The sequence below is a fragment of the Crocuta crocuta genome, unplaced genomic scaffold (assembly GCF_008692635.1).
Source record: "Crocuta crocuta isolate KB4526 unplaced genomic scaffold, BGI_CrCroc_1.0 scaffold233, whole genome shotgun sequence".
In the NCBI taxonomy this organism is placed as follows: domain Eukaryota; kingdom Metazoa; phylum Chordata; class Mammalia; order Carnivora; family Hyaenidae; genus Crocuta; species Crocuta crocuta.
In genome coordinates this window covers 5,861,073-5,880,098 of record NW_027529526.1, presented here as the reverse complement: position 1 = coordinate 5,880,098, position 19,026 = coordinate 5,861,073, and the positions used below count along the sequence as shown (strand labels likewise).

General features: G+C 39.1%; 1 protein-coding gene across 1 annotated transcript in view; it reads right to left on the bottom strand.

The window, feature by feature from the left end:
* Positions 1-5,384: 5,384 nt before the first annotated feature.
* The window catches only part of RRAS2 (RAS related 2), a 16,562-nt gene continuing 2,920 nt past the window's right edge, over positions 5,385-19,026 (bottom strand). The window contains exons 4-5 of the mRNA XM_077761154.1: positions 9,124-9,242; positions 5,385-6,908 (exon numbers count right to left, since the gene is read on the bottom strand). Of these exons, the coding sequence (XP_077617280.1) occupies positions 6,821-6,908; positions 9,124-9,242 (207 nt within the window). The 3' untranslated portion in view covers positions 5,385-6,820. The remainder of the gene's footprint in view (positions 6,909-9,123; positions 9,243-19,026) is intronic.

Below are 19,026 nucleotides of genomic sequence, written 5' to 3'. Positions count from 1 at the left end.
CATTCGCCTCGGAAGCAAGCACAGAGCCGCGCCACACTCACTCCCCCATCAGAGAGGGATGCCGGCCCGCAAAGTGTCAGCCTCTAAATCTCTCCAGACCCTAAGTGTCCACATGGCAATACCTACTTGCAGGCTTGTCCACCTACCTATGATTAGATACCAGGCCCTGGCTCTTCCTGCTCCTCTAACATCCTATCAAGGAAGAGAACTGCCCCCATCACTCTCTGATTTTGCCACAGAACTTCTTAGAACGGTAGCCCACAGGTCTTCCATTTCCTCACACTCTAGTCACACCATGATCGCTATAATCTGGTTGCCACCACCAGCTGACTGACACGAAACCTTCCAAGTTACCAGCAAACATCTACGCAATCTTACTCTTCCCCTCCCCACCCCAGTCTTTTACAGCACTCAGGGCTCTGGACATCCCTTCTGCTCCTTTCACAACAGCCTCCTGGTTCTCTCCAGTTTCTGACTGCTTCTCTTGACTTTTTGCTGCCTTGTAAGCTTTTATCCCCAAGTGTTCATTTTCCACCCCCAAAAGTTTTCCCCTTGGTTCTTCTAATAAACTCTTTCTACTTCTTTCCACTCCCACCTGTTCAATCATCAGCTCAAAACAGATGACTTCCAAATCTGCACTTGCAGCCCTAGCCTCTTCTTTGGAGCTCCAAACCCCATTCCCAAATGCCTCCTGGACAAATCCCTGTATGTAAGTGCTACAATCACCATCTATTTCTGTCACTAGAGGGATGCCCGTGTGTCTTATTTATCGACCAAATGGTTTAGCTGCAAGTGCCAGGCAAGGTGGGTAAAGCAGTGTACACAGCAGACATGGGTCTGCCCTCACAGAGCCTGTGATACTCAAGTATAGACCAGACAGGATGGACAGAATCGTCACAGCTGCCTCCGTGTCCCTAAGTAAATACAGGGCACTGTGCCGTTGTGGTGGGCTGGTCAAAGAGGGCTCTCTGAACAGGTGGCATCTAAATTAAAAGCAAATGGATGAAACGGCTAATTGGAGCAGTCAAAGGAAATCAACAGTCTGGGAAATACCAGCATCCTATAGAGTGTAAAACAGCAAATCAGCCTGAATGTGAGAAGCAAGGAGATGACAGACCTCGCAAGGGGCTGTCTTTGTGCACTATGGTAAGGAATTCGGATACTGGTCCAAGTGCACTGAGGTGATGACAGATTTTAAGCAGTAGTGTAACATTTAATTTATGGCCTGTATTTACAGAACAGCTTTGTGGGGGCAAAATGCAAATAAAAAGACTGCTTCAAAGGCCAGTGAAATAATGTGGCTGGCAGAACAAATTGGAAAGGCAGAGATTCCATGACTCCAGTATCCTCCTACCTGACCACCCTTCCCCAAACCCGCACTTCTCCGTCATTCATACCACCACCCGATCCAGCCGCTCCCTGTTCAGAGTCCTTGGCAGTTCCCCACTACATACAGAAGGGCCACCCTATTTAAAGCTCTCCACAATCCGAGCCCCGTCTACTTTATCATTATTTTTTCCCACTGCACTTGAAATCCTTTTAGATTAAGGTTCCAATACCAGAATACTCCCTGCATTCTGCCAAAATGTGTCTTTGCCCAGGCTTTTCCCCCAGCCTTTGCACCACCTCACTCCTCTCCTCTCCTCCCCATCTCAAATCCCACCAATCCATCAAGTTCTGGCTAAAGCACCGCTTCTAAGAAGCTCCCTCAGATTTTCCAGAAAGAACATACACCATCTGCTCGACTGGACAGCTTTGTGCACGCTTTTCATTCTGCCTCAACTGCAGCCCCAGTATTTTTCTCACTCATAACTTTTCTCCATTAGATACCAAATAGTTTGTAGGAAGGAAAAGCTCCACATCCATTTCCCAGAACACCTAATGAAGTCTTGCAGAAAGCCATCTGTTCAAATTAAAATACCTTGTTTCTAAAAAACTCCTTGAAGCTTTCCATGCAGTTAGTGACTAAATACTCTCAAGTGGTCAAGCGCTATTGAAAGTAACTACTTTATCATCTCCTCCTATTCACCTGCCAGTTACCTGTTTAATAGTATCATTTATGTCGAGGAATGGGAAAAGAAGTAAAATTAAGATTAGTGAAAAGTCAGAAGAGGAACAAGCTAGACCTGAAGTATATACAACCTCATTACAGCGAATCTTGTAAGTCAAATGAGAGGGGCCCCGGGGTGATTCAGTCAGTTGAGTGTCTTGACTCCAAATTTCGGTTCAGGTTATGATCTCACAGTCGTAAGATCACGCAGAGCCTGCTTGGGATTCTCGCTCTCCATCTCTGCACCTTCCCCACTTGCTTGCACGTTCTCTCTCACCTCGCTCACTCTCTCTAAAAATAAACATTTTTTTTTAATCAAATACTAAAGGAACCACTTTATATTATAAAACTTTGGGGTACCAAATTTAGAGGAATCATCAGTGTAAGATGTATGCCAACAGGGCATAATGTCCAATCCTGAAATACTGTAAATCCCTAAACAAATATAAAGACAAAATTAAATTTATGACTATCAATTCAGGAAATCCTGTTTGAAGGAATTTTCACAAATATAGAGAAAAGAGGTTCTGAAGTTGGGAATGTAACCTCAAATGCCAAATGTGCTATAGAGCAAGATTGGCAAACCGTGGCCCACAGATCAAATCCAATCTGCCATCTGTTGTTGTACAGAATGGTTTTTACAATTTTAAATGAATTTTTTTAATTCAAAGGATGATTAACATTTCATGACATGAAAATGATATGAAATATAAATTTCAGTGTCCCCACATAAAGTTTTATTGGAACACAGCCACGTTCATTTGTTTATAGATTGTTTATGGCTGCCTTGGTGCCACAATGGCAGAGGGGAGTAGCTGGAACAGAGACCATATAGCCCACAAAACCTAAGCTGATACTTATATTTACTATATGGCCCTTTATAAAAAATGTTTGCCAATCCACCAGCTACACAATTAAAAAAAAAAAAAAGGTCCCATAGGCAAGGACTTATTCATGCCATGAGACTGCCATTCTTTGTGAAAAACGATTTGAAATCAGATTTCAAGGGCTACAAGGCACCTCTGACTGTATGATGGATATCAAATGTGAGAGACTTCAGCTTCTGATGGAAAGTAGCAGGCGCAGGGCGCCTGGGTGGCTCAGTTGGTTAAGCATCCTACTTTGGCTCAGGTCATGATCTCACAGTTTGTGGGTTAAAGCCCTGCGTCGGGCTCTGTGTTGACAGCTCAGAACCTGGAACCTGTTTCAGATTCTGTGTCTCTCTCTCTCTCTGACCCTCCCCTGCTCATGCTCTCTCTCTCTCTTAGAAATAAATAAAACATTAAAAATTTGTTTTTAAAAAGTAGGAGTAGATTTACCCTCCTACCTTAGACAATCAGAAAACTGTAGTTAATATGTGAAACACCTATTTTCAGCCATCCTACACCAGGCAGCGTAGGACTACCATCCCTGATGGAAGAGAATCAAAAAGGTAACCCTTAAGATTGCCCTGACTTTCTGCCTAGAGGCACACTGCAGATTGTAGAGGGGATGGGGGATTCCAAGCAGGGTATAATTGTTTTCCTATGCTTAAAAGACAGATACTGGAAATCTGTCCCAGATACTAGGAGTTTGAGGCAGGTTAAAGTTGCAGGACAAAGTTCTGGAGGGGAAGTAGCTACACAGAAAAAAAAAGAACTCCAAAAATACGCCCATGGTCACCCAGTCTTTGCTTGGTATTAATTTATGCATGTATAGGATGAAATTCCAGAGGCCAGGCAAAGAATGACCCAGGAGCTATGGACAGAATGGTTCCACAGAGCTCACACAATCTGAGAATTGTTTGGTTTCCATTAGCCAAATTAGAGGGTGCTCACTGATTATGCAGGGCATTCAGCAGAATGAGCCACACCTTAGCAGGAGAGCTAACCCATCCGGGGAGGGGGGCAGGGAGGTTACTTGAGACTATATAAAGTGTAAAAGATCTGAAAGGATTAAACTGAACTACAATTAATTACCAGATTAAAAAAAAAAATCTTTAGATGAAGACAAGATCTAGGCACCCAATAACATAAAATACACTATGTCTAGCATCCAACCAAAACTTACCAGACATGCAAAAAAATAAAAAAAGAAGGATGTGACCCATAACTAGAGAATAGTCAATAGAAACAGATCCAAAAATTATACAGATAATGAGTTCCAAAGACAAGAACTTTAAAATAGCCATTATAACCATGTTCAAATATTCAAAGCAGCCTTTCTTAATTCTCCCAAGGATGGTACACAGCTAGAACCATTCTGAAGAGAAGTTAATTCATTGCACACCACAGACAGATATGGCATTAGGCTGATTCTCTGGGAACTCAGTTGAAGAGGGGCTCGATACGAGAAATACATGAGCACAATGAGAGAAATGGAAAATGTAAAAAAGAACTGAATAGAACCTCTACAGAAAAATTAAAAGAAAACACAAGGTCTGAAATGAAAACTTCATTAAATGTGATTAATAACAGATTAAATAACTATAGAAGAAAAGGTTAGGGAACTTGAAGATGTAGCAATAAAGAGTATTCAAATCAAAGAAGAAAAAGTAAATTGATATAACAAAATTTAACCTTCAAATTGCATTGCTACAAATCACCTATTCAGAATAAAATAAAAGGTTTCCCATTAAATCTGCTTATTATGTAGACAGTCTGTTACCTACGAAAATTTTCCCAAGGTGCCTGGGCAGTTCAGTCAGTTAAGTGTCCAACTCTTGATTTCAGCTCAGATCATGATCTCATGGTTGTGAGACTGAGCCCCTTGCCGGGCTCTGTGCTGACATCATGGAGCCTGCTTGGGATTTTCTCTCTCCCCTCTCTCTCTGCCCCTCTCTAGCTCACATGCACATGTTCTCTCTCTCTCTCTACCCCCGTCTCTCTCTCTCAAAATAAAAAGAAATAAACATTAACAACAACAAAAATTCCCAACTGAAAGTCCTAACAAAGGCATGTGATGGTGCTAGAATATCAAAACCCACAGGATAAATACAATACCTTCCTGGGCAGTAATTTTCATTAGTATTCAAATAAGTGTGTGTGCTTTGCCTCAGCTGCTTTAGGCTTCGTCTTCAGAGGGTATATGTGCACGTACTGACCCTCCTCTCTCTTTTAGATATGGGGTTTCTGTCAGGAGTACTTCATAGAAAAAGTTTAAGAAACGCTGACTTAATATTCGGGAAACTCCTAAGAACACCATGCCATTCATTTCAAGTTCACCTGCTAAATACTGACTTTTAGATTCGACCCCTAAGGCACTGTTGGGAAATGGCACAGGGCTAGCTACTAAATTAGGTCTCTTCCAACACTCATTCCTTTGAGAAACCACCCAAATAACAAGTCATCAAGCCTTCTCTTGTGATAACAGATCAGTTTTAATTCTAGCACCTGAAGCTATACAAGGGTTTGCTTTATCAACTTCACGGGGCTGTTGTACACATTCAGTAAAGTGACAACCGTGCAATACCACTTAGTATCCCACCGTCAGGAACACACTTCTGAATTGCTGAAACACAATCCACAAAATTAAAAACAAAACTCAGAAGCCATCCACAGTTATACTAATTGTCAATTCAAAGTTTTACACTTACTACTTGATAGAACAGTCAATACCTAGTACGGGATATCACAAGTGACTTCAGATTCTCACCCTGTTGTCATCTATGGAGGAGGTTTCTCAAGCAGGTGTGTGACTGGCCAAAGGTGGGTGCCCCCAGGACCAGGACCGCGACGGCAAGTACAGCGCTACCACAGTTTCTGTAGTTTTCACTCTTTTTTCATTGTCAGTTAAAAGTGAACAGTGAGAATTAAATACTTATCTTTACATATACACAAGGTATGCTGTGAAAGCATATTTGCTTACAAACATATAAAAATACTTGTTAACTAGTTTGATAAGAAAATAATGTATAAAAGTATATAGCAAAAACATTAATCATCTCTGACCCCGGAAAGATCAATTCCGTATTTTATATTACAAACAAAAACAGTTTTAGTTCTTTTGAATCCCTTATCCAGAAATACTTGAAAAGGAAGACAGACAGAAATTATTTATTTTTACTCTCAACATGGCTGTGAAAAGAGTTAACTTAAAAAACCAAGAACATTGAAATGCCTAAATCCAGAATAAGTCCAAATATTTGGCCACAAAGAACATTATCATCATCTTTCAGAGTGGAGCTGTAATAAAGGCTTTATATGCAGTTTTTAATCTATAAACGTAACAGGCATTTTGGTATTTTGGCCACTGGAAAACAAAGGCTGTAGCATCGGTAAAGGTCTGAGATGTCTCACTTTTGTGGATTCAATTCAGTGTACTTAAGATTAACTAAAGTTGACATCAAAATTTTTAGAGATAGGCAAAACTTCACATTTAAAAACAACTCGTTTCTATTTAGAGTAACAATAGGCAATATGATTCCAGAAGTTAAAAGTTATTTCACAACCTATGACTTCAGCTTGGCAAACAGCTTAGGTTCCCAAACTGATTCATCCCTATTAAAATGTAAGCCCTTAAAAAAAAAAATGTGTCTATGTATGTAGATCATTATTTTTAAGAAATCAGATAATCTTTGAAGCAGCCTTAGTGTTTCCTTTAAATGTGTCTTGAAATGACCATAGGATTAGCTTCATGGAAAGGATTAGCCAGCTTCTTGGTCTAAGGCTACCACGGTGATCATTTGTCTAAGGCTAGAAAGGTACCAACACGATGTGATGTAAACCATAAGGAGAGGAGGAGAAGATGAGGGCTTTTCCTGGCAGTTGGTAGCTAAAATTCAAGGGATTCTTAGAAAATGACACAATGGCAGCCTTTCTTGTCTTTTTCTTTCCGTGTTGGTTCTGGTGAAGGAGGACATTCCTGCTCTTGAAATTTCCTGTAAGACAGAAAAATGTATGTTTAATTGCCCTGCTGGTAACACATTATTACAAACATATTATCTTTGGACAAGTCTAGTTTATGTGCATATGCTTCTCAATGTTGAATTTCAACTGCGAAATCGGAGCAAATCTCAGGGAAAAAGGTACAGATGTTTCAACACCAGAATAAAGCAGAGCCATTTGAGCTCCACTGATAGGTGAGTCTTGAATCAGATGCAATACAGAACCCAATGACCTCTAAGTTCCCTTCCCAATGTGAAACTCCATGACGGTAAGGTATACTTAAGAAGAGGCATCCAGGGGCGCCTAGGTGGTTCAGTCAGTTAAGTATCTGACTCTTGATTTAGCCTCAGGTCATGATCTCCCAGTCTGAGATGGAGCCCTATATCAGGCCTGCTTAGGAGTCTCTCTCGTTCTGCCCCCTCCCCTGCTAGCACTCTCTCTCTCAAAATAAATAAGTAAACATTTTTTAAAAATAAGCAACCATTGCTAGAGTAAAATATAAAGTACATACCCATACGAGGTACACAGTTTCTGTTCCTGTTTTGCCACTTACTAGCTACAAGTCAGCATTAGACAAATTAGCTGACCTCTGTGAACCTCGGTTTTCTAGAAGAGAATAATAAAACTCTACCTTTCACAGTTGCTATGAGGGTTAAACATGATCTTGTTATGTTTAAAGGCCTACCAGTGGCTGGCATTAAAAAAACAAAAACAAAAACAAAAACAACTCCCCTAGGAGTACCTGGCTGGCTCAGTGGGTAGAGCCTGTAACTCTTGATCTCAAGGTCATGAGATCACACCCCTGTTTAGGTGTGAAGCCTACTTAAAATTAAAATTAAAATAATTTTTTAGTTGCCTCTTCTACCCACTTCTCCAGATTAACTGATGGATTTGGACATAGATTCTGAGTATCAAAACCAAGGACAAAATATTCAAAAGGCAGTAAAAGTCATTTTAAGAAAATAATGTTTTGTGTGCGCATGCCCACATTAAAATACATAACAAAACTTAACATCTTAACCACTTTTAAGCATACAGCCCAGTGGTATTAAATATATTCACAATGTTACTACTACCACCATCCACCTCCAGAACTCTTTCCATCTTGCAAAACTGAAACTCTGTATTCACTCAAAAATAATGGAACTTTTAACAAACTACTAAAAAACCAAGAACTATAATCTTTACTTTTCTTTCCCCACAAAGAAAATGCCCAGACAAGGGGTTAAAGAAGTACAAGAAGCTCATAGCCCCGATGTCGATTCACCTTATATACACCATTATACCAGCTCACTCCAAGTATCTGTCAAGCAGAGAGACCTGCAGATCTAGTGAGCCCAAGGTGAAGTAGGCGCCAAGCCACCATGGCTAAAAATAATCTAATCAAACCCCTCCCACTATACAGCGACTCAATCTTTCTCACACAGAAACTAACTCTGGGCCACCTGCCCTTCACCTCAAGCTTCCTGGAACCATTAACACTTTCTGAACCGCAGGGGCCTTCTAGGCCAGCGGAACAGAAAAGAACAGAAAAACCCTTTGTTATGTGGGATATCACACTTCGCTCCCTGAATGGGAGCACCTCATTATCTCCCTACCCGGCTCCCGGCTCCCCCGCAGCCTGGGAGGAGGTGGGTAAGAAGCAAAGCCTAAGAACACAGGCTCTGGAACCAGAGACACAGAATCAAGTCCCAGCCCTGCCGTGTAAACTGAAACTCTGAGCAAGTTAACTAACCTCTCTATACCTGCTCTCTCATCCAAAAGTGGGGATAAATGAAAGTATTTCGCTTACTGGGTCGTGAGGAAGTTTAAATGTAATAACACAGGTAAAGTATTAGACACAGTACCTAGCAGAGTTCTCCACTCAAACGTTAGCTGTTGTCATCCCTATCTCCCTACCACTGATACCACTGAAAGTAGTATACGTTGTTTTTTTCTAAATCCCTTTGTGTGCTCTCTACTTCAATATAATTAAATTTGGCTTTATGTGTAGGAAGTTCCTAGTATACAATAAGTACTTAATTAAAACTTTTAACCCACCACGCGCAGGGATTCCTAGCACAGAAGCACTCTTATATACAATTTACTCTTTCTTACTGAAAACATTTAATGGCAATTTCTTTCTTAGTTAATGGTTTTAAAAAGCACAGTGTGATTACTTGTCAAATTCAATAAATTAAAATAACTTCTAAGACATGTTTCACTTACCTTATAACCCGGACCAGTTCATGGAAAGCTTGATCTACATTCATCCTAATCTTTGCTGACGCCTCCATGTATGTTACCTTAAGCTGTCGGGCTAACTGCTGTCCTTCTTCCTGTGTTACCTGAAATTCCAAGAGTTGTATCTGAGGTGCATAATTAAAAATCAGATCTGCTCCATCTAACCCTCTAGTCACAGACTGCACTCCTAATCCAGCCAGAGGCCAAGTTGATTTCTCATAAGACAAACCAAGACATTGAAAAGCTCAATACATACGGAAGCCCAGCTCTGAAGAACATGCTTGTGAGCAAATATTACCATGTCTTTAATATTCTCGTCTGTTGATTACTTCAAAAGTATTAAGTACAATGGTGATAATTCTGGTAAGGAAAAGTACAAGGTGTGTATTGTGTGTATAACCTTGTTGGGCAGGTCAGGGAAAGCTTCTCTGAGGAATGACATTTAAACTAAGAACCAAATAAAGAACATGGAGTTAGTTAGCGGTGGGATAAGAGTGTATCCCTGACCAAAAAAAAAAAAAAAAAAAAAAAAAAGAGGCCTGTGTGAGGGCTGTGGGGAGCAGAGTTACCAGGTTCCAAGTACTAAAAGAAGTCTAGAAAAGCTAAAATACAACAAGGCAAGAGAGAAAACCACCAGGAACGGGTGAGGATGAAGAGGACAGAAGCCTTCCTCATCTCTGCATTCCCCAGTACCTGGTACATGAGAGACACTCCATAAATGTGAGAAAAAATAATGATTATGATCACAATGGCTTTCTTATATTAAGACAAGAAGCGTAGCAGAGGCGATGACCTAAAAGAGAAGGCCAGTTAGAAAGATAAAATGAATACATTACCCTACACATTTTCAATGTAAATGTTGAAGTAGTGATATTTACTTAAAACTGTTAAACTACATTTATACAGTGAATGAAAAATATCTTTCTAAAAGAATGACTTTTATTGGTGTCTTTGCCACAAAAGTAAACACTTGCAGAAAAGTTAGAAAATGTAAATTGAGGAAGGGAATAGATTCAGGAACCCATCTCCCATTGAGAACACACTCTTCCGGTCTCTTTTCAATGATAGACATTTTTCTCTACAAAAAGAGGGAACATGATTTTTGTATATTTATGTTATACCTTGGAAATCTGTTAAACTCACTTATCTGGGTGTTCTTTTGTAAATTCCATAGGTGTTTGTACATGAACAATCATGTCATTTACTAATAAAGACAATTTTGTTGCTTTCTGATATGGATACCTTTCTTTTTCTGGCTTTACCTCACTGCATAGACCATTCACTGCAGTGACAGCAGCATTCACACCTCTACCATTAAGCCCATTATTAGTTGTAGGGTTTCACTGCAGATCCCTTTTATCATGTTAACAAAGTTTCTGCTATTTCATTTGTAAAGAGTTTTTTAACAGTATGTTGAATTTTCTTAAATCTTTTTTCTGCATCTGCTGAGATCACAAATTTTCCACATTAGTCTGTTAACCTGGTGAACTCTGTTCATTCATTTTTGCCTGTTAAATCAACACTGCATTTCTGGAATAGACCCCACCTGAGTGATGATGCATTGTCCTTTTCATACACTACACTGTTAAATTCTATTTACTAAAATTTTAAGAATTTTTACATATATGTTTGCAAGAATTATTGGACTGTAGTTTTCTTAAATCTTTGGCTTTAGTATCAGAGTAATGCTGGCTTCATATAAGAAATTGGAAAGAATTCTCTCAGCTTCAATATTCTGGAACACTTTCAGCAAAATCAGTTTGGTATAATTCACCAGTGAATCCATCTGGACCTGGGGTTTTCTCTGAGGGAAGGTTTTTATAACCAGTTGAATTTATATTAGAGATACAGTACTATTAGGGTTATCTATATTTTTTTCTTGAGTTTCGATATTTTGTGCACCTTTTAAGAAATGTCTATTTCTTCTAACTTGTTGAATTTACTGGTATAAAGTTTCTTTAATACTATGGGATTTCTTTTTATTTTTTATTTTTTTTTATTTTTTTTTTAAACTGAAGCCCTGAGTCTTTTTATGTTTTTTATTTATTTGTAGGAGAGAGAGAGACAGCGTGAGCAGAGGAGGGTCAGAGAGAGAGGGAGTCACAGACCGAAACAGGCTCCAGGCTCTGAGCTGGCTGTCAGCACAGAGCCCGACGCGGGGCTCGAACCCACGAACCGCGAGATCATGACCTAAGCGAAAGTCGGACGCTTAACCGACTAAGCCACCCAGGCGCCCCTGGTATTTCTTTTTATAATATTTATTATATTTTCAATGTCTTTAATATCTGAAGTGATGGTATCCCTCCTATTACTGATATTGGTACTTTGTGTCTTTGCTCTTTTTAACCTGGTTATTCTGGCTAGATTTGTCATTTTGATCTTCTAAAAACTAGATTTATCTTTCTATAATTTTTCTATTTTCAATTTTGTTAATTTTCATTCTTTATTATTTACCTTCTTCCAATTACTTATAATTTGCTTTTTCTTCCAGTTTCTTGAAGTAGAAGCTAGTCATTGAATTGAGACCTTTCCTTTTCTAATATAACCAATGCTATGAATTTCTCTATAGTTTCCTCTTTAGTAGCATCCCAAATTTTGATACGTTGTGTTTTAATTATTCAATTCATAATACTTTGTCATCTCCCCTTTGATCATTTCTTTATAACAAGGGTAAATTAGAACTTTGTTGGTTTCCTCATATTTAGAGGTTTCCTAGCTATGTTCTCTTAACTGATTTCCAAATTAATCCTCTATCATGGTCAAGAAACATACCTGGTTTTACCCGAATCCTTCTAAATTTATTGTTCTTATTTCAAAATAATGTGTATTTTGCTACTGTTGGGTGGGGCAGTCACTAAATGCTAGAATTAATTTGTTCAACATTGTTGTTCAAGCTACCTATATCCTTACTGGTTTTCTTTCTACTCAATTATTGAAAGGGGTGTTGAAAATTCTGACTATTAAATGTGAACATGTCAATTACTCTTTGCAGTTCTTTCAATTTTGCTTTAAGAATTCTGAAGTTGTGGTGTGCCTGGGGGGCTCAGTCAGTTTAGTGTCCAACTCTTGGTTTGGCTCAGGTCATGATCTCAAGGTTTGTGAGTTTGAGCCCCATGTCAGGCTCTGTGCTCATAGTTCAGACCTTGGAGCCTGCTTCAGGTTCTGGGTCTCGCTCTCTCTGCCCTCCCCCACTCATGCTCTGATTCTCTATCAAAAATAAGCAAACTTTAAAAACAGAATCTTGGAGGATGTTAATCAATATATAGATGCTTAGAACTGTTGTGTCCTGTTCTGTTTTTTTGTTTAATTTTTAATGTTTTATTTATTTCTAGGAGAGAGAGAGAGCGAGCAAGCGAGAGCGAGCAGGGGAGGGTCAGAGAGAGAGAGTCACAGACTGAAACAGGCTCCAGGCTCTGAGCTGGCAGTCAGCACAGAGCCCGATGCGGGGCTCGAACCCACGAACCGCGAGATCATGACCTAAGCGAAAGTCGGATGCTTAACCAACTAAGCCACCCAGGCGCCCCTGTCCTGTTCTGTTCTTAATGAAATTTTCATTATAAAACAATCCTCTACTTCTGGTAGGGTTTTGGTTTTTGTTTTGTTTTTTCTCTCTAACTGACTTAGTCTGATATTTATATTGCTACTTCAACATGTTTTCCATTAGTATCAGCATTGGTATAGCTTAGCCCCATCCTTTCACTTTTAACCTATTTGTGTCTTTTACACTAAAAGTAGATTTTTTTTTTTTATTTCTGAGAGAGACAGAGAGAGAGAGAACAGGGGAGGGTCAGAGAGAGAGGGAGTCACAGACTGAAACAGGCTCCAGGCTCTGAGCTGGCTGTCAGCACAGAGCCTGATGCGGGGCTCAAACCCACAAACCATGAGATCATGACCTGAGCCAAAGTCGGACGCTTAACCGACTGAGCCACCCAGGCGCCCCTGAAAGTAGATTTCTTGTAGACCTTGCTTTTTTATCCAATTTGACAATGCCTTTTAATGGAGGCGTTCACACTATTTACTATCGTGATTACTGTCATCACTGAATCATCTTGATAGGTTTCCTATTCATCCTATTTGTTCTTTGATCTGCTTACTCTTTTTCTATCTTCTTCTAAGTTAACTATATTGCTCTTATGATTCCATTTTATCTCCTTTGTTAGCTACTGAACTACATATCATGTTATTTTAATGACTGCCTTAGAGTTTATAATAACAGTTTTCACTCGTCACAGTTCAAATGCATTGTGCCCATTCATGTACAGTGTAAGAACCTTACTACAGTAGTACATTTCTCTCTCCCACATTTTATGATCTTTTTCCTCACAATGGATTGTTACCTTTTTTTTACTTTAAACATCCGGATTATATTTTAAAGAGATAAATAATAACAAAAGTAATTTATATTTATCCACATAATTGCCATTTCTGGTGGTTTTTTTTTTTTAAATATAGATCTAGATTGTTGATATTTGGTATAATTTTCCTTCTTTTTACATTTCTTGTAACGCAGGTCTGCTGGTAATAAATCTTCTCTTCTTACCTTCTGCAGATTTGTGGAGTATTTCACCTTCAAATTTTTTGAAACAAATGTTTAATGGGTATTTAGTTCTAGAGGAGTTTTCTTCTCTCAGTACTTGAAAGATATTGTGTCACTATCTTCTTCCACCTTGAGTCATTCATTGCCCGTGAGAAACAGTGATGACCGCTGCCATCCTATCTTCGTTCCTCTGCACGTAATAGTTTTCTTTTCCCCTAGTTATCTGTCACATTTTATCTTTTTCTCTGGTTTTAAACAATTCCATTATAATGTGTCTCGCTCTTTCTTCATATTTCTTATGTTCGGAGTTTGTTGAGCTTCTTAAGTATGCATTTTACACTTTTCATCAAATTTAGACATTCTCCAGCTATTACTTCTGGCTATTAATCTCATCCAGGGTATTTTTCATCTCAGACACTGTGGTTTCAATTTCTACCAAGTTTGATTTTGACCTTTCTCCATCTTCCATGTCTTTCCCTAACATACTCAATTTTCAGTCTTTCCTCTAGCTTCTTGACTGTATGGAATATAGTCAAAAGAACTGTTTAAGGCTCACTAGTTCTATCCTGTGTCATTTCTGGGTCTGTTTCTACTCCTTGTTTTTTTCCTTAGTATGAGTCATATTTTCCTGCTTCTTGCTTGGTAGTTTTTGAGTGGATGCCTGGGAACTAGACTTTGACCTACTGGGTTCTGGAATACTTTGTATTCCTATAAATATTCTTGAGCATTCTTCTGGGATGCAGCTATTTGGCAACTGCAATCCTTTTTCCTCCATAGTACCAGAACAGAATTCATCTAGAGCCAATTTTGCCCTCCTATGACTGGAACAAAACCTTCTGAGTACACTACCCAGTACCCTAAGAACTAATGACATTTTTCACTCTGGCTAACTAGAACAGAAATTATTACTGGCCCTATTTGAGCTCAAGGTATTGTTCCCTCTAATCTTTTAAGGTCGCTTATTCTCCCAATTTAATATTTCATTTCTAAACTTCAGCAACTGTGTACAGTATCATCAGGTTATTCTATTAATGCATACATCTAATAATTACAATGCTTCCCAAGAGTTGATATTGTGTTGTGCTCCAAAAGGGCAGCAGGCAGGTTCTACACAGCACTGGTATACCCAAGTTTTTGTAATTTTTAAACTTTCCTGCGCCTCTTCAAAATAGCTTATGCACCATAAGGCCTATGGTTTTGAAATATAAATCAATCAAATCAAGCAAGCAATTAACAACTAGTGAGGAAGCCAAGTAAGAAAAGAAAGCTCCACAGACGCCAATTTAAAAAAGACAATTCTTATTTTAATTTGACATGGGAAATTCCTTCCCACAGAAAAATACCACCAAAAAAAAAAAAATTCCTTCCTACAAAAAAATGTCACAAATTCTGTTCCTTCTCCCTGGGATGCTATTCCTTCTCTCTCAAGTCCATACTCTTAATTTGTTCCTTAGTAATACTTCAAGACCCAAGCAATCAATAACTTCCCCCTTAGTGCTGATTGAATTTTCAAACAGCACCCCAGAACTCCCATCATGCCCTCCAGTGAACAAAACACACTACACTCCAATTTTTAGTTTTGCTTTTTCTCACTCTGCCACCGTCACATCCCTTGTAGCTAGGGAGGAAGGCATATTTGTCTTTGTACATCCAGAGCCTAGAAGAGTGCACAGTAGTTAATGAAATAAAACATACGTTAAGTAAACTGAGTATGACCAATCAAATAAGTAAATCTTGAAATAAAAGATACAGGAAGAAAAATAAAAATTAACATGAGACCAGTAATCTCAATAATTATTAATATAACTGGGGATGGGATATATATGTCCTCAAAAATTTTGCTATTTGTCTTTTAGAGCAATTGTTCCTCAAAAAGGCACCTTGTCCCACCCCTCCTGCATAATGCAATTCAGCTAGAAATGACAAATGACCTATCTTTATACATAGTAAGAAAAATTAATGAATTAATGACCTGCATGATAAAATAATCTCAATGCTAAGATTATCTATGTGCCTCATTTATTTATTTTTAAAACATTGTCTCACATCACTGTCTTCCAGGAATCAAGGTCAGCCAAGTTTGTACATACATTTCTGGTCAAGAAATCTCTAACCACATATAGAGCTGCTTTTGAGCTTACTGGTGTAGCATTATTTTAACTAAGAAGTAGAAACGGCACTGTTACCATCAGAGCAAGTAAACACAAAAATGAACAAAAAAGAGTATCACACAGAACAAAGCCACAGCTTTGTGAAGCCAGAATCAACAGAAGACTGAAAGCTACACAAACAAGGATTTCCTAGACGTTCCCCAACCCAGAGAATTCTATAAAGATACCACATACTAAACTTTACCTCTTGGATATTTTAATTCTGTGGGTCAGCACTACCCAGAAATGTTCTATTTTAAACAACAAAGGTGAGTCTGATATAACAAATTCACAGATCTACATTTGGGAACCTCCAGGGAGCCTTTACACTTCAAAGGCATAAATGAGTATTAACAGATATCCACAACGAGTATATCTAGTACTATGTATTTCCAAATAGAGAGGAGCAAAATAGGAATGATGAGGGCAATTTTATCCAACAAACTGGGTTTACTAGGATTAGACCAAAACATTTGCAATACTCACTTAGGGACGCTTCTAGTCAATAAATAACCTAAGTTTACAGAATCAAAACTTGTTTTGTGTTGTTATTTTTTCCCCCCAAAATGCCTATTGTATAGAAAGAATCATCAAATTACCATCACATCTTGATTCATTCAAGATGCCTTGAATCATTCAGCAAATATTTATTGAGTGTGTATCTTGGTTCTATGTGCTAAGGACAAAGCAAAACTGGTTGAAACTGAGAAGCCCTCATGCCACTTACATTCAACAGTTTCCAAATCTTTAGATGCAGACACAGNGGGGGGGGGGGGGGGGGGGTCTTTCTTCTGGGAGGCTACAGGGGAATACTGTGGTCAAGGTACTAACAGAGAGTGTGGGGGTTAGTACACTTAGGCATTATCCTAAGTGTAATGGGTACCCTTTCTCAAATTAACAGTGGCCACTAGCACCTGATAAGGGGAAAAAGAGAGGGGAAACTAAAGTAAGCCAAAGGAAGAAAGAAAGGGTAAACAAAAGAAAGCAAAACAGTCCATTTCTAGACAGGGCTGAGTCAAGGACAAGGAACTTGAAATCAGAGATACCATGAAGTCCACAATCCAAGCACACATACTGCTGTATTAAAATTTCAGAAATTAGCATGCTATCATATTTACCTACTTTTACATTTTAGCAAGCACAAGCAAGTCAATTACCTGTGTTTTCTTCCTACATCTTTGACAGGATAAAATAATCAATGCTATCTCTAAGGGGCTAGGTGTATGGTAACTTAACCATTCAAATTCCTTTTATTTAATGAAAGCTTCAGTCAGTTTGTTTTTTCTATTGTGTGTTATTAGTGTCTAGAAAAGGGTTCAATAAATATTGGATGGACAGATGGACGGATGGATGGGTGCGTGGGTGGGTGGGTGTAAGAAGCAAATCCAGAGATACAGAAGCCAAAAGGAAGTAATAAACAAAAGCTCTTCTGGTTGACCTTCCCAGATGGGTTCAGAATCTCAGGAACCTGTAACAGGAATGCTGACCCACAAATTCAAAGAACATGGAGAACTGGCATTTGCTATGTAACAGAAAAGTGACAAGAAACTAGAAAAAGTCCAAAGGATCGTGTCTAACACAAAGGCAGAAAAGAATGAACTGGGTCAGTAAGTAAGAGCAAGTCAGACTGGTTACTGAGTAAGAACTCTTTAGGGGTGATGACCAAAAAGTAAATATTTCTAAACAGGGGAAGAAATTCCTATGGATTCCCATGGCCTGTCCAGGCTGTTGGTAGAGCAAGTAAAGGTGGCAAGACATTATAGACAACACCCTTAATTCTAAAGAGACTTTAAAAAGGTAAAAACCTTTAGCACAGCACCTTAACTTCAAATGCACAGTGTGGTGCCCTCAACACTGGGAGGTAAGGAGGTCTTTGTACAACTAGAGCCTTAGTAGAAGGTGTACCTGAACCCTAAGATACCTGAGAGAGAAGGAAATATCAGAAATGGGAGGGAGGAGGCATACGTTAAGGTATCCCAGAGCTAAGTAAACAAAGTGTTTCAAAAATGAGAGTAGGAACAACTGTGTTAAATGTTACTGACATCTGCGTAAATGGTGACCTTGACTGGAGTGCTGCATGCCTGAGGTCAGAGCAAGCAAGAATGGCAGGAAAGAGAGGAGAGCAAGTGTAGATAACCCTTTTAAGCAGATTTGCTTGATAGAAGGTGCAGAAAGGTACACAGAGAAGAATGTGAGATTAAGAACAAGCTTTTGCTGTAGTTACTTTTTATTTTAAAGATGAGAGCCATGGTAGCACGACACATGCTTGTGGGGATGATCACGTAGCAGAGAAATGGAACACCCAGAACAGAACCACTGTTGGGGTGACATCTATGATCCAGAGAGAAGGATTGGGACCCAGTGCCTACTAGAGAGGATGGGCACAGACAGGTAAATAGTTTATCCACACAAGTGAGGAAACGCAGAATTGACGGGGTACATATGCACTTAGGTTAGTACATGTGGAGGTGGAAACACACAGAAAGGTCTCAGTGAAATAGGAAAATATGACATCATTAGCCATGAGTGAGGAAGGGGAATAAAGTGTTGTAAGTTTAAGAATGAGAAAGTGAGTAATAAGCATGCAAACAAGTGGGAAATGAATGGACAAGGGAAAGGTGGTAGGGTTTCCTGCCAGCTGCCGCTAAAGGATCACGGTAAGTGTAGTAGTCATGCCCGAGTGCAAGTGTGCAGGAACCCAGAAAAGAGAAGATGAAGCATGAGCAGGAAAAAAGTTTTTCTTAGTGCCTGTTATTCAGAGTAGAATCTACGGGAATGAGCAAAAATCAAGCAGTCAGATCTCAGCCACTCGCTCTTCTCCCCTGGATATATACGTAGCTGAGCTTTCGGTGTGCATGTAATTTATCCTGTATACAGTTTAAAGCAGAGAAATGAATATAGAAGGTCTTAGTCCAGGCTAACTGTGTATCTTTAGGGTGATGAAAATATGAAACTTATCACCCCCTATAATGTTCCTCTCATCACCTTGTTTTCCATATTACTCTGAGAATCTTTACTCTTATAAAAGGGAAAAAAAACCTAAATGAAAACTTCTGTAAGCCTGTGGCATGAAACAAAGCCACTGCTGAATACGTGCAGACAGATGGAAACCACACACCGAACACTGGCAACCTTCACTACAGAGGGGATTAAAAGTAACGCATCCTGACCCTCTGCCCCAAGCCTGTTACAGCAGGGAGT